We start from the raw sequence: 25,395 nt of genomic DNA on the forward strand, positions 1-25,395 counted from the left end.
TCCTATGGAGCATCAAGGCAACACAGTAAATTACAACTCTCCTGCTGAATTTTACTCGTTTCTCCTTTTCTTTCATGGTAATAGCCACACAAATCATTCCAGTGCTGCCTTATCTTACCTCTGCAAGAGCTTCCAAGCATTCAGGAAACCCAGTTCTTTCTCTTAAGACAACGATAATTCACTGGGAAACAGACTAAACACGACTTACACATTTATTATGTGTACCACTGGGACCCCGATCATTTAGGATTGCTGGGCATTTGAACACAGACTGAGTGGAAGTTCAACTGTATTTCGTCTTTGATCTGAGAGTTTACTGCAAAAACAAAAAGCAGTAATTTAGAGAAACATTTACATTTTTCAAGGAAAAACTTTAACCCGTGAGTCACGTTTTCAAGCAAATTATTTCTATGAAGTACATACTGTTCTAACTATTTATAAAAGCAGATCATGATGGGTCTCAACTTAAGAACACTTTATAAAGGATCCGTGTGCTGCTGTTTCTTTTGTCCTGAATAATGAATGCATTTCTTTTAAAAATATTTTAGAAATGTAACGTGGACACACAGTCTTTTGGGCTCACCTAATTTTTGAAGTCTTACTGTGAACAAGAAGGGCAAGAACATGAACTTGATATATACAATCACCTCCAAGTACTTAAGGGGTTGCTGGGCAACTCCACTTGGCAGGGGAGGGGGATGCTAGCGTGTGAGTTCTGAGCAGGAACCCCAGCAGACCTGCTGTGCAAGTGTCCTGCTCTGGAAGAACGCTCGCCCTTTCAGCCTGGCACTGTGCCACGGGCAGCACACACACAACTTTCCTGTTGATGAGGAACTGTTTCTTAGGGGTAAACTGTATTGTTCTATGAGCGTTTTAACTGTGGGCCTAGAGGCTGCAGCCCCAGAGCCTTCGTAAGCATCCAGATAAGTAATTAATTTTGCAGATCACAAACATGTTCAATTTGGCTCTTTGAAAGTACAGCGCTGAGGACAACTGTGCCCTTCCTAATTTGGAAATATTTTCTTTCTGGTTTTTATTTTGACATGTTCCCTGCTATCGACTTTTGTGCTATTTCTGGCCTCCCACGGGAGCTCCTTCCAGGGTCGTCATGGTGCAGACAAACACTCAAGAAAACCAAGAGCTCCGAGCTTTCAGAAAGCATTTATTTTTATTTGAAAACATTATACAGGCATTACACTGCCACAGCCAGTCCGTAGGGGAGCATGCAAATACCAAAATTGGAGAGTTTGCTCAACTTATAGGTGTAAATTTTTTTTTTCTGTCTTTTTTTTTTTTTTGGTTCATATTTTCCATTTGCAGTGTCTGGGTTAGTGTGCTTTGCTATGTGGCTTGACAATAGAATCCTACCCATGGGGTAAAATCTGTACTGGTAGCTAGCTGGGGACTACTAAGTGGTTATAAATCATAACAAAAGCAAAACAAACAATACTACACGCTTCTCAAAAGGTTAATAGCACACGTTAGCAATATCTAAACTAAACATAGAAACATTTTCATGGGACACAGTGGTGCAAAGTTTTCTATTGCTTGGTCTACCCGGTTGTGAATTTCAGAGTTTGAAGATGTGAGAAGGCGTGACCAAGGCAAGCTCCGTCCCCAGTGCAAGTTTCCATTGAGGCAGTGAGAACCTCCACGCGTCTCTAGGTGGGGTTCAGGAAAGCTATGGTTTGCCTGTCCAATCAAATTCTATACAAACTGCTCGTCCCATTCGTGGAGGAGGGTGGGGTGATGCATTAAAAAGCTGAACTTGTTGCTGGTGTCTACTGAGGTTATGACATTTCAGAAATGAAAACAGCTAGAGTTAACGTCCTACACCCATTTCCCACCCCACTCCCAAAGGATCGATGTTTTCGTACAGAAAAAAAAAAATGTGTGTTTCCTGCTATCTTTTTTTGTTCCAAAGAGTTGATGGGAACTCCCGGATCTCAGACAATTCAGTGTTATCAGCCTTTTTAAATGGAGACAAACCAACACGCGAGGTTCCCCCGGGGCATGAAAGTCTTGTGTATAAGGACACTGGATGATAAAGAGGATACAGTGAATTCACCTTAACATTCACACTTGGTTTTCATACAATGGAGTCAATTGAAATGTCCTAGAAAATAGTTCAGATGGCAACTTTCAGCCATCCACTGATTGCCAACCTTTGTGAAATTTAAATTTTAAAAAACATTCCCAGTCCACTGAGTCGACTAGGAAAACTTTCAGCCACTTATTTCGCCTAAGATTTTACTAAGCATCTACAAATTAGTATCACAAAAAATGAATTAAAAAAGGCTAAAACATTTGGCTTAAAATAAATACTAAAAATGCAATAAATCAAGCAAATTATGCAAACCAAAGGAATGTAAACACAAAAATAAAACCACAGTCTTTAAAGGTCTTCAGATCTGAATGGATGAAATATTGAGAGAAAGGTATTTAACTGGTTTTAAAGGTAGCAGAAAGCAAACATTGGCAAAGCTGTTTTGACTTGATGTAGCTTTCACATTGTTGTTTTTCCCCCCCAGAGAAAATAAAACATGTTTCTAAAGGGGCGGAACACAGATGAGCATAAGATCTGCATATCCGAAAAGGTACTTTTTCTTCTCCATTTGCAAGGGCTGGGCTACCCACGCCCAGAGTAGAAGGCAGGCAGAGGGGCCACGTGGGTGCTGACTGACAGCATGGGGTGCTTTTGCCTTCACAAGGAGGTCTTGCTCAGGCTATATAGGAATCCCGACTAAGCTGCAATCTGTCCTTCTGCTGTACAGAGACCCCTCTGGTGTTTTGCTTTACTTGCTTAAGATTCACTGATTTTAATTGCCCAAAGTTTTATAAGCATTTACTTTTCCTTTACAAACCCTGTAACTTGATCAAGGATCTTTTTGAGTGCTAGTGAAGCCAGCCAGACATCAAGACCATTTCCCATACTGACACATAGAATCTATTTCTAAATCATAGAGATGTGCAGTGTTTCTTACTTTCTATGTCTGGAAATAAGGGCCCTTTTAACAGAATTAGAGTAGTGACATATCCCTCAGAGCCTTATCAGGATCTTGTAATATTCTCTGTCTCCATAAGAATGTTACGTTGATATATTCTGTTAATGACTGGATGCCAAATATGACCAACATGCCAGACTTTCTCATGGGTGACATCTTTACCACCACAAAGTGGTCAGATCAGTCGAGCTTTGTCAGAGACTGCTCCATATCAGCACCTTGGCTTTGTCTGGAGGCCACAATAAAGGTAACTGCATGCCTGTTCGTTTCAGAAGGGATGTCACACATTAAAAGGACAGGGGGCCAGGGCTTTTGCCAACACTTTGATTAATTTCCATATCACTAAAGATAATCTAGGGGAAAAAAGAAGAGCAAATCTATTTTTTGAAGAGAGGATATAGGTAGAGGCAGCAGGATTTAAAAAAAATATATATTCCCCTAAACATACAATTATATTACTCCCGGGGTTTCCCATCAGCCACAGAAATGGAACATTCCTTCTCCCGTTATTTCAGAGACTTGATTGGCATTATCTAAGGTGGCACAACAGAAAGACAATGGCCGGGAGTAATCAGAGGTCAAAATATACAAAGGCTAACATGTTTGTTTATATCTATTCCTAGAATAGAGAAGTATATGGTCAGTTGCCCCTCCCCACAAGGGTCACAGCAAGAAATGCTTATTGAGCAGACAATCCAAGGTCACAGAGGAAACCGTGAGCCGCCAGGTGCCCAGGACAGGGAAGCTTCTCAGGGTGGGGCTCCTGCAGCCGGCGGCACTCACAGACTGTGCACAAAAAATAAAGTATGATTCTTAGAAAGTGACTTGCTATAGAAAAGTGGGATTTATGTAAACTACACGTGGGTGGTCTGGCAATAGTTCCCCTCAAGAGTACAAAACAGCCTCCTGAAACTAGGTGTCATAAGAGCAACAATAATAATCCAAGTGATAATAATAACAGTTGCTTCTGATCAGAAAATGTTCACAGTAATGAATGCAGGGGCGCTGTGATCAGGATACACACAAGCGGGGCATCTCTCCAAGTCAGGTGGGTCAGAGCCTGTCTCCAGTGATGTTTAGCTTGTGCCTCTCACAGGCTTTTGGATTTGCTACCTTGCAGTCCACCCATGTAAACTGCACCTAATAAATACCTTTCTCTATGTACAATACAGAGATGATGGGCGAACACGTGGCCACTGAGTTGTGCTCAGTGGGTGGGGGAGGGCCTCATCCTAGGCCACACGGACGTGGGGCTCCTCTTCGGTCTCCTGGCCCAGGCTGGTGTAGGTGACCGAAGGCTCCACCTGAGCTGTGGCCGGTAAGTCCACGACAGGTCCCGAAGGATTGCGGAACTGCTTGTACACCCGGGGGTCCTGGGCTATGTACGTGGAGGTGGAGGAGTAGAGCACCAGCCCGATGAGGATGGTGAAGAAGGACAGGAGATAAAGTCCTGAAAACTAAGAAACACCACAGCAAGTTAATCACCATTCAGAGGGGAACCATTTATACATTAAAGAAGCACAGAGAGACCAGGGGGGACCTGCTTCCTCTTAGACCAGGTGCTTGATGAGCTGGCCAGTGCTCTTGATGGAGGTTAATTTGCTCTTCCTAAACTGCCTTGGTCTTATTGATTCTCTTTATATTTTTTTTTCCACCTCTGTGACTAACACAGAGGAACACTTAACTTACTAAAATGCCAGTGAGTACCGGATGTGGGAGAGCTAGTAAGCACAAATTAAAATACATCAAGTTAAAAGCCAAAAATCTCCAATATCGCTCAACTGAGAGTGGGCTGTCGTTGGCTTCATTAAACCCAGCAGAAACATAGATATTCCATTTGATGTTGTAATGAACACCAGGCCCCTCCCTGACACAGCTGCATGGGCACTCCCATTTCCCTAATCCAGTTCACACTCTATTTATCTTCCAGGCAGGAGCTGTTATTTGACTATCTTTGCATTAGATTATCCTTGGGTGGAAAAACACACACAAAACTATAGCATTCCATTCTTGACCCCCTAAGCTAAAAACCAAACCAAACCAAACAGGGTGGTATCTATAGAATGTTGCTTCCTAAATTCCTTGCTTGACAGTTGATAGAGTTTTGTAAAAAAAGAGAGAGAGAGAAAGAGAGAGAGAGAGAGAGAGAATAATGGTTTATACAAGTGCCCAAGAATTTACATATGTGTTAAAAACTACCACTTCTGAATCTTCTTGAGTAGTTACATGGGAAGTAGCTCCTTGAGTAATTACTGGGAGAGAGTGAGGTAACAATATGTGCTGCCATTTCTCTCGTTTCTTTCACTCATTCACTGCATTCAACAAATAGTTTCTTCTCTATATCAAACGTTGAACTTTTTACTGGGAAAAAGAAATGGAAACACATGGTTATTACCAGCAAGGACTTAATAGTCTCAGTGGAGAAGCAGGGATGTACAGATAGACAAGAACAATACAAGGCACTGTGGCTGGCCAAAGCTCATTTTAGTCAATAGCTATTATCCCCATCTTGACCACATTCTGCATCCAAGGGAAAAAAGGATCATTTTGATTTTCCTATTTTATTTTTTATGCTCATATTCCAAAAGAACTAAAAACTGGTGGGAAAATAAAGGACAAAAGTCAATTGGAAGCAGGGAGAAAGGAGGAGAGGGAAAGGACCCAGAAATCTACAAAGTAAGTTGCCAGGTTATAATAAAGAGTTAAAAGATGGCTATAACAGGAAAGGCATTTTGAAAATGGCACAGAGAAAAGATAGTTCTGTGGCTAACGTTCCTGCCATGATGGTGGGTCTTTTCCTTCTATTTATTTATTTATTTTTTAGCAGCAGCAAGGTAGCTAATACTAAAGGCCATTTTCTGATTTTCTTTCTAGAAAGGAAACCATATGATAATCCTTCCTCAGATGGTTATATATGCAAGACTCAGCTTATAACAACTTCACTTAATTTGAAATAGTTAATAGGAAAAGAAGACCCCTAACTCAATACTGTTGTATATAATCTTACACCCAAATGTGCTTCCTGAAATTCTATACTCAAGAGATTCATCCTTAATCTAAAAGTTTGGTGAATGAAATGAATTTATTCCTAATTTGACCATCATCTCAAATATTTTATTAATGACTTGCATTTTCAAAACCTATCCTCTATTTCGAATGCCTTTCCATTTAATTCATACAAAATTCACTCTAAAACTGTCAAAATATTGATAGCATGGGATTTTATATGGTAGAGGCATCTTGGAAGTCACCCAAGACGTTTTATTAATAGACAGTAGAGAAAGTTTTCATTTAAACATTAGCCCACAAAAAGGAGCAGTAAGGCAAGCATTACAATTAATCTGGATAAATACTGAAAGTTAGAAATAGCAACAGGAGGGTTGGACTTGTTAAAAAGTCAGAAAAAGTCTCTGCTTATTTTCCTTTATAGATTGATAGGGAAACAATTTAATCAGGGCACCCAATAGGATGACCCTCAGTTCTGGATGCCACACTTACCCTGATAGAGCATTCGATTAAAGAAAAAAACACACACAACCTAATCAACCTAACAAAAATTCTGTATATTCCCAGCTGTTTAACTTATCTGCCAAGAAATACTCATTTCAAGTTCCCTGAGCAAGGAGAACAGGGGCTGCTCTGGAACTGTGATGAAGGACTGAGAGCCACCTCCAAAGCCACAGCTAAGGCACCTTTCAGGCAGAGGCCCTCCGTCTCCATGGAAAAACACAGGTTGCTGTCCGGAGCGCACTTGATATCCTCCCTCAGCCAACGGGAAGCGATCAGGAGATGCTGTATGTTCCGTGTTGCAGACACACTTCTGCCTGCATTTTCTCTGACTTGGAGCTTTGAGAAGTTGAGACAGGATGCACCTGCATTCACTACCACACTGCACACTCCGCTTACTTTGCTGCTGCTGTTTTCCATCTTGATGGGTCTCTGCTAACGAGGGTCAGAAAGCACTCAAGGCACAAAAGAAGGAAGCCTGTGTGCTGCTCAGGGTGATCTGACTGGGACACAAGCCGTGGTCCATGGAAGGTAGCATGGAAGACTGAGAAGGCTGCACAAAGCTCTTTGACCTCCAACTAGGGGTGAAACCAAGCTGTTAGCCCGCTGGCGCCTCAATATGATTACTAGTTAGCTAATGGGACATTTAGTACATTAATGGACAGACCAAATTTCCATTGTAGCTTTGGTATTAAACTTCTGAGTTGAGTTTTAATAAACTAATGACTTCAATGAGCCTAAGCTTATACAAAGTAGAAAGCCACATGGTTTGAAAGTGATTTCAAAGTATATTTATAAATATATCAACTAGAATATGTGAGGAAGAGAGCAATTTTCAAGGACAGCTTTCCTTTTCTAGCTTGCCTAAGAAGAACACAGGGGTGAGCAGAGGTGCACATGGGCAATCCTCACAGGTGTAAAGTGAAGGATGAAGTGACTGTAGGTTAAAGCTCTACCTTTAGTGAATGTATGTACCAGCCATGCAGTAGGGTGGGTCTGGCTTCTGTCTTGTCCTTATTTCCTAGGAGCGCACTTTAAAAAAGTTCCTCTATGTGTGTGCCTGGGTGCAATGTGGCTTCTACAGGTGCCTACTGTTGGACTCTGGTCACTTTTGCTCAATGACTTCACTTAGGCCTATTAATGATCAGAACCAACTTTGATTTCACAAATAATTAAAAGTAAAATTTTATTTGAGCTCTTATAAAGAGATGTTCCACAGTTCTATCAGCAAAACAAAACAAAAAAACCAGAAAACAAAGATTCAATGGAAACAGAAACCATGTCACTTGTGAGGTAGAGGAAAGATCTGGAAAAGAGTCGTTGGTGAGGTCCCTGAGGAAAGGGGGGTACAGGGCATGTGTAAAGCTCTTGGAGTTATCTGAGAAATAAGAAGAGTTTAGATCTAAGTTAGGTCTAACTTGGAGAGCTGGAAGAAAAGATCAGAGAAAATACAGTTGGAAGGAGGGAGAAAACAAGGTCAAAGTAGAAAGAAAAAAGATACAGGTAAAGAAGTTTCTCAATAGGTAGGAGGAAAGGGGGCTGCAGAACCCCCCTCAATAACCAACAAAGTAATGATTCCATTCTAAAGTAAGCCAGCATGTATTCTCTCTCTGTCTCTCAAATTTTTGTACACACACACACACACACACACACACACACACACACACACACACCTGTGAGCTGCTACTGCTCATGTGATAGGACGTGCCTTCTGAACTTTTCTGAGAAGAACCTGAGAAGAGTGAGAGAACATTACCTTGAAGGCTTGCCCTGTGTAACTGAGAAGCCAGGAACACTGCCTCCAGGCACTCAGGTGTTCCCAAGACTATCTCCGATGAAGGGAAGAAGGAAATAACCCAGTATCTCAGACCGTAGCTCAAAAGTTACATCATTGCTAAAGTTTCAAAAGATGCTCATCTTGCCCAAACAAGAGGGCTTTAGGGAATGTGAGCCTGACACTGAAAGAGGCACACCATTTGGAGGCATGATAATGGTAAGTGTTGAAACTAATTTCTGAACTGCATAAGGAAGCTACTCAGAAATGAATTTGAGGACACTTTTAAGTGTTCTTAGACACGGCTTTAATGTGGAGGTTTTCCAGGTACACAAAGGACATGTGGCTACCATGATTTCCTTTCTAGTTCTTATTCAAGAACTAAATAAAATTAAGCTTTTCCACATTTTTTACTCTTTAGCAGAAAACATCAAGGAGGGAAGAATCTGGAAATCTGAAAAACGTAGTGGTTGCTTTAGCAGTCAGTGCACCTGTAGAGTGATAAAGGGCAGTGACTGGCCATTCCCAAGGTTAGGTGGCACAGGCCAGTAAATGTGAGGTTTAATAGCTGTGGGAGAATTTCCATGTGGGGAGACTGGCCTGGCTATGTCAGCAGACAATTTATGCCTGGGAAAAAAAAATTAGACTTTTAATTAAGTTTGTTTAAACTGTCCTGAATACTCTGCAATGCTAAAAAAGATTCTTTCCCCCAAACTTCCATGCTCTGTGATATAAAATGCACATATAAAGATAATCAACTGGCACATATAAGCATGATTTCTAGACCAAGAAGGAATAAATAAGCCCAATTCTGTCTGAAACAGAACCAGCTAACCCAGTTTGGAGGTTCTAGGTAATAGACCCATCAGTGACTAAGTGAAATGCCAATTAAAAGAGTGAATCATGGTAGCATCATCATTAATGAAATGCAATGCTACTAAAAGTCCAATTTTGAAGCTGATATAAGCGGATTTGGGGAGCCCAAGTTCTCTTGAGTGCCCACTTTACATGTGGATTGAACTCTTTGGGCAACAATCTAAGAAGGGGAAAAACCAATCTGCTGAGTGACCTGGGGTGGAAGGGAGAGGACAGCTCAGCAATGACAACGCGTCCCTCCGCCACCATGTGTGTCTCAGAGGGGTGTGGCCCACACCTGGAGCTTGAGAGTGGAATGGTGGGGAGCAGAACCAGAGGAGGCTGTAAGCCGGGGCCTGGTTGGGATCTTGAGGCGAAAGGCTCTGCCTGATTGTGATCTATGGCTGCTGGGTCTGAGCCAGTTGCTATTCAAGGCAAGGAAACTAGACAGACCTGGCTCCGCAGAAATGCCAACATAAACAAGTTGATGCTCGACCTCCTAAACTTGGCTCTGCACTGAATTAACAAAATCATTTTTATTATTATTAAGAATATTAAAAATGCAAAAGTTCTGCTTCTGAGTTTACTAAACTGAAAATAAATTGCCTGGAGAAGACAGAGCTTTTTCAAAGTTTTTAGTTCTGCCTTGTATTTGCTCTGTCTCCTACTCTTGCCTCTTCTCATTCCTCCTCTCCTCTTTCCCCCATTTTTTTTTTTTTTTGAAGAAAAGGACTAAAGCTCTCTGGTTAAATATTGCCATATTTCTTTCTTCTAGGTCACAGCATGGAGCATACCAAATGTGGGCATGGCACACACTCTACTGTCAAACACCATAATCGGTTGTCTTTAGGGACCAAGAACACTTACCCCCGCTCCTCACCTCCCATTCTTTCTCCAAGTAGGAGTGAGAAAATAACCCCAAATTCATCTGAGCGACAGAGAAAATAAATCAGTGAGTGCCCCAGTCAAAATACTAAATGGTTTCTTCATCCATATCAGAAAACCACGGCATGGCTAAGATTTAAATATTTGGGAAATAATCTATCCTCTAAACACTGCTTTGTTAAGGAGAGAAGCAGCAACCAGGGCCCTTGCTGCTCTGTGTCCTGATGTTGTCACCAGGTACAGGCTGTACCCCCACTGCCTTTCCAGTCTGATTTATGAGGCCTTTTGTTTGGTTTTCAAAACCAATTCAGTTGGCAGCATAATTTGTGTAGTCAATCACATCTAAGGCCAATAAAGGTTCTTTCCCAGGCAAATATCTTCCCCTGTGGGTAATTTCACACATGAGTACAGCAACAGGGAGCTAAAAATGGATTTCTGCCATTATCTTTTCTATGACAAACAGACATTTTCACTTGGTTTGATGAATTGATACGATTCCTCATTTGTGCAGATTTCTATTCTCTGTAGCCCCACAAATGAAGACCATAACAGTCAAGTCGCAAGAGGAATAAAAGGGGCTCTATGGGAGTGTTTAATTATAGGTTCAGTGACAACAAAGGCTGTGTGATGGCTCCTTTATGTCACCTTGCCATGCATCAGTCTTAGTATCAGGATTCAAAAAAGGGACTACATTTGTGTGCAGGGTACACTGAGCAGTGGCCTTCACACCATTTGGATTCTTGCATCACAAGATAACTATTTTCCTTCCACACAACACAGAGATACACACTGGGCTGGATTGATTTTGCAGGAGACTGAATATTAAGCCAGTGAAAGACAATTTATAGAAGTGGTAGTGTTGCTGCTCAGCACATCTCAGAGAGCCCCTGCTCCATTACAATGGAATCAAGAGCTAGAAATGGGAGTGGCCCCACTCACTATTACCCCTAGTGATCCATTCATACAATTTTGCTTCCTGCCGCTGCAACCTTATGCTCCGCTGATCTAAAAGTCTTAGTGCCAAAGACAGGAATGTTCCCACCAGGAGACACAAAAATTATTCCGTGGAACTTCTGAAAGTTAAGACCACCACCCAGCCACTTTGGGATCCTCATGCTTCTCAACCAACAGGTAAAGAAGGGGGTTCTTGTTGTGCTGACAAGGTGGGGTGATTGGTCTTGGTTACCAAAGGGAAAGTGGGCTGCTGTGTCACAATGAAGCCAAAGAAGAGTATATCTGGAATCCAGGAGATCCCATAGGCATCTCTAAGTATTACCCTGCCCTGTGAACAAGTCAGTGGAAAATTTCAACAACCCTATTCAGGTAGGACTATCAATGGCCCAAACCCTGCTCAATGAAGGATGAGTCACCCCATCGTGTAACTAACCAATGACTAGCTGAGATGTTTGCTGAGGACAAATATAATACAGAAAAAATAGTAGAAGAAGGTAGTTATAAATATCAGCTAAATCACATGACCATTTTACAGAAACGAGAACTGCAATTCTCATGAGTATTTATACCTTATTTTGTTATGAATATGTTTGTGTGTGTATGAAATAACTTTGTTTTCCCCTTTCTCTTATCACCTTGCCATATAAGATGTGTTGAGTTTTCATCAGAATATTCAAGTATTGTTACCTTTACAGCATAATACTTAAGTTACAGATATCAAGGAAAAGAGTCACATCCCCCAAGATGTTTGCAACCTCTTCTGGGGAAATGTTAGTGTGTTTTCAGTGGTGTGCAGGATAGTTGTCTCAAGTCAGACAAAACTATGATCTTGACTCTGTATTTCAAAATTAAGTATGATTTAAAGAGATGTTTATATGGGGGCAAAGCTGATAAGACATACACTTGAGATAGTTAATTTTGTCAACTTGGCTAGGTCACAGTACCTAGGTATTTAGTCAAACACCTATTTAGATGTTGCTGTGAAGGTAGTTTGCAGATGAGACTAACTTTAAATAAGTAGACTTTGACTAAAGCAGGTTACCCTCAATAATGTGGATGGGCCTTATCCAATCAGTTGAAGGCCTTAAGGAAAAAAAGTCTGAGGTCCCCCCAAGAAAAGCGGTTCTCAACCTGTGGGTCGTGACCCCTTTGGGGGTCAAACGACCCTTTCACAGGGGTCGCCTAAGACCATCGGAAAAGACATATATAATTACATATTGTTTTTGTGATTAATCACTATGCTTTAATTATGTTCAATTTGTAACAATGAAATTGGGGGTCACCACAACATGAGGAACTGTATTAAAGGGTTGTGGCATTAGGAAGGTTGAGAACCACTGACCAAGAAGGAAGGAATTATGAGGAATTCTGCCTTTGGACTCCAGCTGCAACACCAACTTTCCCTGGGTCTCTAGCTTGCTGGCTTGTCCTTCAGATTTAGAATGTGCCAGCCTCTACAGTAGCATGAGCTAATTCCTTAAAATAAATCTCTATCTCTACAGATATATGAATATAAACACACACAAACACACACATATCTTTCTGGCTATGTTTCTCTGAATAACCTAATACAATTGATGATAAGAAAATCTGTTTTACAAGTTCTTGATGCTGATGTAAACTTTCATAACAATTTCTCTCTGTGGCAAGTTTTAGAAATGGGTGTTTAATGATATTTCCCAGGAAATATCAAGTGGTGGTTCATAGTGTGGGTTTTAGAGTCAGAATTCTGGCATTGCATCTCTGTTTTCCATTTCCTTTTGTGATCTTGCACAAGTTTCTTACCTCTCCACACCTCTAGTCATCACCAATTAACTAAGGATAATAGTAGTGTGTGGCACATAGTAAATTTCCAGTAAATGTCAGCTATTGTTAGCTTTACATTACAAAGAGTAAATGCTGGAGCAAAAATAGATATAAAACTCTCAAGAGCCATTTCTGAACCAAGCTGAACTGCAAATGCATTTATATAATTGACTACTAAAAAGCATCACAACAATCAATCCATCAGGAACGGGAGGCTTTGTGTCAATGCAAATAATAAAACCCTGGCTTATGGGCTCGGTGTTTGGATTTATTCACGTTCAGTTTTCTTACAATGATGCATAATTACAAAAGTCACAGAAATCTCCGCGAATTCCTATTCTGTTTTCACCTTATTTATTAATTTTGAGCAGCTACTCCCCCTTGGCACATATCGCACTGGAATACCCATGAGTATACTAGTATGTGTGTTAGCAATTTATTTTGCTTCCTTGGTTGGTAAGCTGAAAACTGGCCCCACAAAATATATCCTAATCCCTGGAACCTTCCAATGTTAGTTACCCTAGTTAGAAATAGGTCTTGAAGATCTGATTAAGTAAAGGATATTAAGATGATAGATGTTCCTGGGCGTTATGGACTGAATTGTGCCTTCTCCCCCTGCCCACAAGTTTGTATGCTGAAGTCATGACTCCCATGTGGTTGTAATTATAAATGGGGCCACCCAACAAACACAGGTCCTGGACCGGATGGCTTCACAAATGAATTTTACCAAATATTCAAAGATGAGCTCACACTTATCCTTCTCAAACTGCCCCAAAGAATTCAAGAGGAGAAGACTCCCAAGCTCATTTTATGAAGCCAGCATTATCCTAATTCCAAAACCAGATAAAGACACTACAAAGAAAATTACAAGCTTCTAAGAGCAATCTACATCTCTATTGCACAGGGGAAGAACTCAACTTAAATCCAACATATCTTGGAATAACCTTAATGGGTTATTGATGAATTAAGAAGTTGTTCTTTCTTAATTCATAGCAATGAGTGATCATCAAGAAATACTACCATGGCTGCAGGATGGGGAAACCCCTTGACAAAATGAAAAATGAGCTCTCCTGCAACCGTATTGGAATCCTTTATTTCCTTCTCTTACATTTAGCTGGTGATGGCAGGAGAGACAGAAAAATGAAATAAATGGACAAGTAATTTATTGCAAAGAATACCACGATGTGGCAGCTGTCAAGGAAGAAATCATATTATGATTTTAATGGTTAATCAATATTTTTTATATCAGAAGCTCAGTACATGATAAATAGGTGCCATCTTCACTTATGTAGCCCTCAATACCCACTTTTTAATTCTAGAATATAACTGAGGAGCATTGCCATTGGGCCCAGAATATTTAGCTATTCCGTAATAAAATCTTTAACATCATTATTATTATATATTCATAGTATTGCAAGATCCTGGAAATCCATGGAGTGATATAAAAATGTGACAGACATTCAATGATACTGTTAATTTTTTTTTCGTCTTTAAATTAAGCTTGGTACCTATTATAAAAATAAATTATGTAATGTCTTAAGACTTTAAAATAGTATAAAATTTGGGTGATGATACTGTTATATAAACACATTTTAAAAAATCAAAATCTAGAGTGTCTCCTAAATTTGACATTCATGAACTGAGATAGCCACAGCCATCTATATGTCTCTCTCTCTCTCTCTCTCTCTCTCTCTCTCTCTCTTTCTCTCCCTCTCTCTCTCGCTAACCAGCTATAGCCACCATTCCTCATCACCAAGCAGTAAGGAGATTTGTCACTTGGAAAGAACCTTCTTTACTATCCAGTTAGCCTCTGAGAATTATGGCTTCTTTTCTCTGAACACATGTGATTATGGGAAAGTTAAATAGATAATTTTTTTTCTAATATTCTTGTTGTTGAACCTCCATGTTCCTCTGAGATGTTCCCTAAGCCACCCATCAGTTCAATCAAAGAATGAATCAAAACAATGACTTGCCATTGCGGGAGCTAATATTTTTGGCTTTTTATCTGGTTTCATAGACTTGAGATGCAAAGAGTCCACATCAATCAAAAGCTTTTTGGCTTCTTATGTGACAATTTCTAGATAATGTTTAGCTTAAAAAATTAAAGTTTAACCTCAAATGTTTCTTATAGAAATAAGCCTTTCATTGAATAAATAATTGATGAACACCTACCACACCAGGCACTGTACTAGACACCAGGGATCCAGCATAGAACAGACATGCATGACCCCTGTCACCTGGAGCTTAATTCTTATATAAAGTCAGTCCTTTCACTTAAGGGTGGGACTCGTTAGTACCCAAAGGAAACTCCAATACCATCCATAACCGCTGGGACCGCCACAGAGCAGTGGCAAACAGGCCCACTCCTCTACACAGATGCCTGGTTCCACGGAGCAGCAGAAAGGAACTGGGTGTGAGACTGGCAGCCAACATTGACATTCGAGATAGCTGAGCTACGCTGCTAGGTCTGAGGCCCCACAGAATAGTTTTACAGTGTATTTATTTTAAAAATAAAAACACATCCCAAATCTATTTAAATGAGACAAAACACTAGGTATAAACCACCTTAGTGCTTAGCAATGTAAAGAGAGAAGAGTTTAACTTATGTAAAAATAGTGATAAAAACAGACACAAACACTTCAATTCTTCGTGTACATGTTTGTCAATTAAAACTGAGACTAAACCATTTAGAACCTTCTCATTAGTGTCCGGTTGCAATTGTGCCCTATTTTTTTAATGGCAGAGATTCATATTTAGATTTCCATTTATTCGAGCAGATTGCCAACTTTATGTATTTTTGAACTGAAAAGAGCTTTCTGGTTTTATGATTATAAAAATAAATGTTCATATATTGCTTCAGTAACACATAATTTATGCTATACTTAAAAGTGTGAAGAACATGAAATATAAGCACTAAAAATTCTACCCTCCTTACTAATGGCATTATTTATTGAGTGTTCACTGGCCAGACATGCAGTGATTTATGTGTACTACTTCATTTCTGTACAAGGACCCTGATGCTACCAGTTATATGGTATCCACTACTGTGACCTCAATTTTGCTAATGGGGAAGTAGAGGTTGAGGGAAGCGAACTTCTGCACAAGGCTGTATAACTGGCAACATCAGGGGTCCTGTATAGAATTCAGAGGGCAAACCTGACAAAAAACCCTGGATTTTTATCTTCACTGACCTCTAACTGACATTTGGCGTTTCTTCATTATAAATGTGAGCAGTGACCTACATTGGTATTAGCAGTGCCTTAGATGCTTTTGCTAACAGAAATCGCATGTCACACTACAATCGCAGCAGATCTCTCCTCTCCAGTATTGCTTACACTCATCACTGCTTCAAAATGGCGGTACTTATTAGATGTGCTTCGACATCTTGTGACTTGATATGTTACTATATCATCACATTGTAAAATATCGTGATTATTTTAATCGGCTGGCTTTGTTTGCTATGTATTTTATTTTAGACGTTTAAAAACCCTGTGAGGGATCGCTAGGCTTCCCCAGACTGCCAGAGGGCCTCCAGCACAAAACAGCTAGGGAGCCCTTGGTAGGCAGTGAGCTGAAACTCACACCCAGGCAGGCGGTTTAACTTTGGGGTATGGGCTCGGGCTTGGGACAACTCTGCCTGCCTGTGGACTTGGGTTCGTGTTTTGGTGAATATACTTTCAGATTTGTCTCCAATTTGTAGAGAATTAATTAAATGGTGACTAACTCAGGGAAAATCCAAGGAAACATTTTTAAGAACAGAACCTTTCCCTCTTCTTCAGACTCTCAACGAGGCAGGAGGACAATGAGGCTTGTCATTATCTGAGGGAGCAGCTCAAGGCAATCAAGAAATTGTGCCCCAGGGAGTGGAACAGGTCCCAGGCCAAGCTGACCTACAAGTATACACATATCAGAGACATTCTCAAACAGAGAGAACCCAGAGATAGGACTCTTCTGGGCTCTTTTGGGGAAAAAAGCACCCAAATTACTTAACGATAAAATCCAGTCATTCATTAGATTGAAAAGAGCCGAGTGCGATGCTCAATTAAACAAAACAAAACACAGTAGCTATAAAATTCTGAGAAAAAGAGAATGTAACCTAGGAAAGTTGTCCTTTGACTACAAATATAAGAAATGTTTTCAAGACAGCAAAGACGTGAAATATATAGCCCCTATGAACCCTTCCTGGAAGACCTAGACCAGCCAATGACACTCCTGCAGTGATTATAAAGTCTCCCTTCTTCAAGGCACTTGACCACCATCTGCTGGAAAATATTCCCTGTCAATGGGCAAATGGCACTGTAGGCAGCCCGTACAACCACCCATGGAGGCCCTGCCTCCTGACAATACCAGCCCACTCAGAGATAAACGCAAACAAGGAACCCAGAAAAGAAGAGCCTGTGTTTCAGAGACTGGTGGTTTAGCAAATGCAGTAAGTATGGAAATATGGCTTAAAGACCACAGGGATTATATGGATGGAAATTAACTATTAAAAATTGATAATATGAAAACATACAACAGAAACCAGGAAGTGAGGGAGAGACAGTATTATCTTTCGTAGAAAGTAGTAAATAAAGACTCTCAAAACTTTAAGTACCGAGTTGAAAAAAGTCTCCCATTCATGGTAGCCCCTGGAGATATGTAGAGTGATGGCTCTACTTCAGGCTTTATGGTTTGAGCCAACCTTTGCTCTTTATCTTAGCAAACTGATGTTCTGATTTCTGGGAGGCTGGGCCATTTCTGTTCTAGTCCAGAGTAGAAGGATCCATACAGTCTGCTGACAAAAGTAGGATCCTGGGTGTGCAGGAGGAGCCAGGCTGTGCACCCTGGTGACTAACACAGCCAGTGAGTGCATTCTCCTGGTTTTTCAGCTAGCTGGTTTTTCCTGGCCACAGCCCAGTCCAACCACAAGCCATTCCATTAGAAACTTCTGCAACAGCTCTATCTCATTCCATTTTTCCTCACAGCTTGTCCTGAGATGTGATGTCAAAATACCTGTTTGCTGTTGCATTTATGAATAGATTCACATAGAAGGAATTTTGGCTTCTGGCTATAATCCTAGATTTGCCTCAAAATGTTTCCCCGACTTCTCTAATCCTTTCAAATTTTCTGGCAAATGGAAATTGCTAATGTGGCAGAGGCTGGCTATTTTGTTCACTAAATCTATTTTCTTTTATTTCTGCACAAATAGCTTGACTACATTTCCCAACCTTCTTTCAATTAGGTGTGGCCATATGACTGAGTTCTGGCCAACAGAATGGGGTGGAGGTTATGGACACCAGTCTAGACTCAGCCATCACAGCCTCTACCAGTGGTTCTCAACCTTCCTAATGCTGCAACCCTTTAATACAGTTCCTCATGTTGTGGTGACCCCCAACCATAAAATTATTTCCGTTGCTACTTCATAACTGTAATTTTGCTACTGTTATGAATCGTAATGTAAATATCTGATATGCTATATGTGTTTTCCGATGGTCGCGACCCACAGGTTGAGAACTGCTGCTAGGCTGTCTCATGTACAGCAGGGGAGAGAATGCCCAGGGCCTGGCCCAGGGTCTGGCAAACGTTTGTTTAAAGGGCCAGGTAGTTTAGGCTTGTGGGTCACACAATCTTCATCACAACTCTTCAGTACAGACATTGTAGGGCAAAAACAGGCGTGGATAACATATAAAGAAATAGGCATGGCTGTGCTCCAATAAAACTGTATCTACGAAAACAGGGGCTGGCTCCCAGTCACAGCGTGCTGATCCCTGCCTAGAGGATGGCAGAGTTGCACAAGGGAAGGAGCCTGGGTTCCTGAGTGGCTGTGTGGGAAGCATTCCCTCCCCCCCCCCGTAGAAGCTAATAACACTTACCCTACTTCGTTCGGCAAGATGGAAGCCCCCCGGACACTGCACTGAGTCTCCGGGCAGGGGAAACCAAGTCCAGACACTCACTGCTCTGTCACCTTGATACTTCAGGTGAAATGCTTTGGGGCCTTAGTGAGGCCAGTGTCCCCGATTCTCTACTCATCGGTGACAGTTTAAAAAATAAGAAAAGAGTCATAAAAGCTAAGTATTCATTTTAAAAAATCACCCATTTATAATTATATTTAGGAACCAGGAACTGAACAGTCATAGTCTTTTAAGATGCCATTCTTACAAAAAGAAATATGAAAGGCTCCCAGGAGAAGACTTTTTTAAATAAGATGTGTCGTGTTGCTTTTACGCTCATCAGCTGCCACAGGCTGAGGCCGCCTGCCCTGGCTTTTCAGGCACAGTCCCATTACCGAGCTCGCTCACTGCCACAGAGGATCAACTGGGTTGCCTGGCCACAGATTCTAATCCACGGCTAATGAAAGAGTCCACGCATAATGCAGTCTCCGCCGCTCTGGTACGGGCACTCAGATGGTAAGGATGCTTCAGACTGCTGCTCTATTCAAGTAGCAGTGGTTTGGAATCTCACCCTTTGCACAAATCCACCTTGGTGTTCTTGTCATCTTTATTTATAAATACAGTTAAGCACCAAAACAGTGCCTGGCACATAGCAGGCATAGAATAAATATTTACTGGATGAAGACGATCTTTTAAATTTAGTGCATACTAATGTGTTATTAAAACAGCCCCACATCCAGAGTTACTAGACCTGTCTTGCCAAATCTCATAAGAACAAGAACACCACCACCAACGTCAACACCAGTAGGAGAAACAGGCACACGTGGGACGTAATTTTCAGTGGCCAGCAGAGAGGGTGGGGGTGGAACCCGGAGCTCCACACCTGTCCTCGCCGGATGTAATCTGATTGCTGGAATAGGCAGCTGGCAATGTCAGAACCTTTCCTAATTACTTGTCAAAAGTAACTGGCAGCAATTATAAAATTTTTTATCTGGTATAAAGATGAGATTAAAACATGCAACATGTCTTCTGATGAATACATTCAGATGGAATTCTTTAATATATTGTATGAATCACGTTACCCAGAATAGTTGAAATAGCCTTCTTGAAGAAATAATTTTGAAATCTTTCTCTTTTAAAAAAATAGTGAATATATGGATAATAGAAACAATTTTCTGATAGATGAGGATAAGTTTTATGGAGCCCTTATTTCTGTAACATATTATTATCTGTGGCTTCCTGCTGTTCAGTGTAGGGAACCATAGAAACCAATGGCCTAAGTGGTGTTTGAAGGGGATTTGGACTTACAATGTTTATTTTCCCCTTCTATTAATTTCTTGTTTATTTTGATACAGCTACAAAAATAATCTCTTCTTAGGAAGTTTCTTTCAATTTTAACTATTACAGCAATTCGGTGGCAATATTAAGCGTTGAAAAGGTCATAACAAAATGTGTGAAGTAAGCCATTTGCTTTATTAAAGGGGATATCACATATATTCAGGGTTGGCTACTACTTTTCTTGAAGAATGACCAGCACACGAATGCATATCATGAAATAATGTATTGCTATTTCATTTTAACAACCCTTGAATGTTTTGTATTTATGGCTATCACCTAAAAATTATAAGCAATGAAGGAATCAAGGAATTCAGTTGAAAACGACTGACAACATACTTTCTAAATTCTCCTGCTTAACCCCCCCCCCCTTTTATTTCCTTTTCAAACAAGGAATAAAAGAAAACTCACACAAGATTATTAAAAGCTACATCTAGTTACAAAATCTTAAAATAAGATTTATATACTAAATCTGGGGATAGAGATGTCTAACCCTGACCACACATTTAATCAGAGAAATTCATCACTCTTGATCACCATTTATAAATTTCAGAATCCCTTCAAGAACTCCAAAAGGCAAGACTCATCACCTTGAAGAGTTTGGAGTAAAAAAACTGGGTCAAATTACTTAAAGGGTAAACAGTAGCCATGATTTAAATCTAGGCTCCTTTGACTTTGCAGTCATGCTGTTTTGTTTTGTTTTTGCCACACCATATTGCTTGAATTCATACTTCACACTGTAGATACTGAAGTAATCCTCCCACCCAATTCATTTTCTACCCACATAACTGAGTGTGTGTGTGTGTGTGTGTGTGTGTGTGTGTTTTGTTAAAGTCACAACTACTTTAAAAATCATTTGGGAAATCAGCAGAGCACACTGTTCATTGCCCAGATGTGTCTTCTACAGAGCACATCCACACGTCCCAGCTAGCTTGGCTTGGAGCCAGTGTACTGTTATCTGTCCTGCAGTGATTAATAGTTCTCCTGTGGTAGGCAGAGTAATGGCCCCCAAACGATGGTCACATCCAAATCCCTGGAACCTGTATTTTATCTTACTTAGTAAAAGGGACTTCGAAGATGTGAATAAGGATTCTGAGATGGTGAGATTATTCTGAACTACCTGGGTGGCCAGCCACACAAGGGAAGCAGGAATGGCAGAGTCAGATTGGAAGATGCTATACTGATGGCTTTCAAGGCAGAGGAAGGGGCCAGGTGCCAAGGAGGGCAGGCAGCCTCCAGAAGTAAGAAAGGCAAGGGAACAGATCTCCCCTGGGGCCTCCAGAAAATTTGCCGGGAGCCGGTCCATGCTTGCTGTTTCAAGGGACCTGGCATATATGGCATACTGTTCTTAATATGTTTGCTCACCTTCTTGGCACTATGTGTTTTAACCAAGGTCTCTGAGAAAGGTTGTTTCCCCAGGTAGGGATTTTCCCCTGAAGTTAGGGAGGGAATAAAACCTCTTAACTAGTGCCAGGCGGGTAACTAATCACTTTAACTACGAACAATCATGCTTAAGCTACATAATCTTTACTCCCTGGAATGGAGATAAGAAACGCCCTAACCTTTGTAATAGAGATTGATAGGATTGAATCAACTGGTGTAAATACAGATGTAACAAGAGAGAGAGAGACAGAAATTGGCACAGAACCTACACAGAACGTTCTCTAGAGACAGAAGAACTTCGCTGGAGAGAACATGGCAAAAGATCCTGGACAGAAACTGGCCTCAGAACCTAGAGACAGAACCTAGCGAGAGAACATGGCAAAAGATCCTGGACTGAACCTGACTACAGAAATTGGCAAGAGAACCTGACTAGAACCTGGTGACTGAACCTGGCTGGAGAACCTGGACAGAACCTGGCTGGAGAACCTAGCGAGGGAACATGGCTACAGAACCTGGCTGGAGAACCTAGCAAGAGACCATGGACACAGAACCTGGCTGGAGATCCTAAGCAGAACCTCTCTGGAGATCCTGGCTAGGCTGCTGATCAACTGAACGCTGTCTCCGTGTCATTCCTTCTTCGCCGACTCCGTCCACACCTTTGGGGACTCCTGGACCCGCTGGGGTTGGACCCCGGCACCGCACAGCTCTGCTGACACTTGATTTTACTTCAGTGAGATTTCTGATCTCAGAATTGTGAGGCAATAAGGTTGTCTTCTTTTAAGCCACCAACTATGTGGTAATTTTGTTACAGCAGCCAATTGAAACTAATACCCTTTCCATTTCAAAAGTATTTGTACAATTAATATAAGAAGATAGAGTTTATAACCAGTCAAGCTCTGACCTTGAAAAGCCAACACACGATCAAGTTGGAAAGCTTCCATGTCAATCTTGGCCCTGGCTGTGTGGCTCAGTGGGTTGGAGCATTGTGCCATACACCAAAAAGGTTGGGGGGTCGATTCCTAGTCAGGCCACATACCTAGGTTTTGGCTTCAATCGCCGGTGAGGGTATGTACGAGGAGGCAACTGATCTATGTTTCTCTCAGAGCAATGTTTCTCTCTCTTTCTAAAATAAAAGTAAAATATCCTTGGGTGAGGATTTTTAAAAATCTCTTCCTGGGTTTGGGTTTGAGAGGTCACTGAGGCCCAGTAAAGTTTTTTCCTGCAATTTCCATGGATTGTTATAGATTTACTGTTCTGGATTCAATAATGTGGTCAGGTAATAACAGGAATAAATAACCACTTCTTAAGTATTGTAAAATGAGTACAGGAACACTATACAATGCAGATGGTCTATGTCAAAAGTGGGTCATTTGCTTTCCCGGGACGTGGGCTTTATTGCCCAGTCAGCATGGCAGCCAGCACAACAGGCAGGGAAGCGGCAGACAGTGGACTGATGTGGGGGGAGGGAATGGATTTTTTTCCAAGGGTGGAAAGTGAGAAAAATAATCAATGCTGCGCAGGAGAGCTTCCTTTAATCATTTAGTTCTGCCTGGTAAGCAACATCCTTCCGAAAGCTACAGATATTTATGACCAGACCGGGAGGTAGTCTGGAGTGAAGACATCGTGATTAAGTGAAAGAATAAACTATAACTGCAGAATGTAGTTAAATCACACGGGATCTTAGAGGTCACTGGCCATCCCCCAGCACTGGAGCGCAAGGCCTCTCACATCGTCCCTTCATTCTCGTCCAGATCCTCTAGTCAGGGGAACTCCTATCCACTTTTGGGTGACTGATTGCTAAATTTCTATTTAGCTGTAATCTTATAACCTTCACCCTGTGGTGCTAGTCCTACCTGCTTGCAGCCACATGGAGTAAATCTGAATCAGTGGCTCTCCATTCTGGCTGCAGGGGAGCCTTTGAAAGTCTGGTTTTTAGAGCTGCACCGCAGACCACTTCCCTCGGCATCAGTGAGAGTGTGGCCCAAGCATCAGCACATTTTAGTTCTTCGGGGGATTCCAATGTGCAGCCAGCGTTGAGGGTTATGGCTGACGCGCTCCTGCACACAGTGCTCTGTATGTGGTTAAAGATGCCCTCACGTGAATGGAGCCTTCTCTCCCTTAGGCCGTGGCTTCCAACCATCCCTCAGAGCAGGCGTCGTGAGGCAACAGCATCTTTAATGACTAGGCAGCTCCGGAAACCACCAGTAGACTTGGTGGCCCAGAGTCTGTGGTGTGATTGACTTGGTTCCTTTCTTGTTTTTAAAAGTATAACCAGATAGAGCAATTGGACTTCATCAAAATGGAAAACGTTTGTGCTTCCAAGTCCACTAAAAAGAAAATGAAAAGACAACCACGGAGTGGGAGAAAATATCTGCAAATTATGTATCTGATAAGAGTCTAGTATCCAGCACATATAATAAAAATTACGACTCAATCGTAAAAAGACAAATAACCCAATTAAAACTTAGCAAAGAATTTAAATGGACATTTCTCCAAAGAAGATATATAAAAATATAACTACCTTCTCCCACTGCTACAAACACACACACTCAAACACACACACACACACACACACACAAACACACACACACACCAAACATACACACATACACACATACATCCCTCATCATATGACATCACCATTTTAAAATTTTACAAAATTTGCCAAGATTTTTGCACTGACCGGAAACTTCTCTTATACATCCAAGTACCTCCAATAGGTGTTATTTAAAATCACTTTTCTGAGATGGCCCATCTGGCTGTGGTGGAAACTTGCAAGCCACTCAGAACCGCCCTGCCCTTCTGCCCAGCTCGAAGAGCCTCCCATCTGGGGAGCAAGCCCACGGCCAATTTCCAAGGCACCCAAGTTGAGCCCTGGAGAAAAAAACCCGTTTTCTCCAACGATGACTATCTGACTGCAGATTCAAACATTGCTCGAAAGATGCCTTTAGAAATTGTTTAAGGCAAAATAAAGTTTTTAAAAAGTTTTACATGTAAATGGAGTATTTAACTTATTTCTTTGCAGATATTAAATACTATTGTTCATAAAACAATTACTGAACAGGACAAAGCAGTGTTGATTCATGAAATAAGTGGTATCAACTGTCAGTACAATGAGATTGCAGGGAGAGGAGAAATAGAATTTGTCTGTCTTAATATTGGTTGCTGTAATAGTAACAGGCTTTATAAATACTGTCTGCAATGAAACAAACAAAATAGGAGATTTATTTTAAAAACATTGAAACAATGGATGTGACAAAGATTTAGCACAAGCTAATTCTACTTTTTTACATAAACCAAAGAGATGCCATCTGATTTTAATAATTAGGGATTGTTCAATCTGTGTTTCTCAATATTTAGCAATGTGTGGAGACATTTTTTATTTACTGTGGTCGGGGGGGGACTAGTGGCAGTGGGGTCAAGGCCAGGGATGCTACTCAACATCCTACAATGCACAGGACAGACCCCTCCACCTAACAGAGAATCGTCTGGTCTGGAATATCAATAATGCCACATCCTACAATGCACAGGACAGACCCCTCCACCTAACAGAGAATCGTCTGGTCTGGAATATCAATAATGCCATGGTTGAGAAACCCTGGGTTAAATAAATTAAAGTATAACTATCCCATGGAATACTATATATTCTTTAAAAATAATATTATAGATTAGTGATTTTCAACTCTGGCTGTATATTAGGATATGTGATGAGTCACCTGAAGAGGTTTTAATTCGGATCAGACTTCTGACCAATCAGGATAGGACTCTCTGGGGTGGGTGGTGGGCGGGGCTGTTTTATATTCTGTCCAGGTAATTGTAATGCAGAGTAGCCAGAGTTGAGAGTCACCCATTCAGACTCACGTGATATAGACATATTAAGTGACAAGAAAATATATACATGCTAAGTCTAATAAAGCATGTAACAAAGCAGTAGGTACAGTATAATTAAAATTTTTATTAAAATATATGAACTATGAAATATATATATATTATAAAAATACATATACACTATCAAATGGTA

General features: G+C 41.0%; 1 protein-coding gene across 1 annotated transcript in view; it reads right to left on the reverse strand.

Annotated features, from left to right (window-relative positions):
• Window positions 1-1,142: 1,142 nt before the first annotated feature.
• SLC35F1 (solute carrier family 35 member F1) overlaps window positions 1,143-25,395 on the reverse strand; it is a gene marked incomplete at its 5' end in the record, with an annotated part of 120,468 nt that continues 96,215 nt past the window's right edge. Inside the window, one exon of the mRNA XM_081093574.1 lies at window positions 1,143-4,462. Coding sequence (XP_080949700.1) covers window positions 4,238-4,462 — 225 coding nt within the window. The 3' untranslated portion in view covers window positions 1,143-4,237. The remainder of the gene's footprint in view (window positions 4,463-25,395) is intronic.

This window comes from Myotis nattereri, assembly GCF_964212035.1.
Source record: "Myotis nattereri genome assembly, chromosome: 6".
NCBI classification, from domain to species: domain Eukaryota; kingdom Metazoa; phylum Chordata; class Mammalia; order Chiroptera; family Vespertilionidae; genus Myotis; species Myotis nattereri.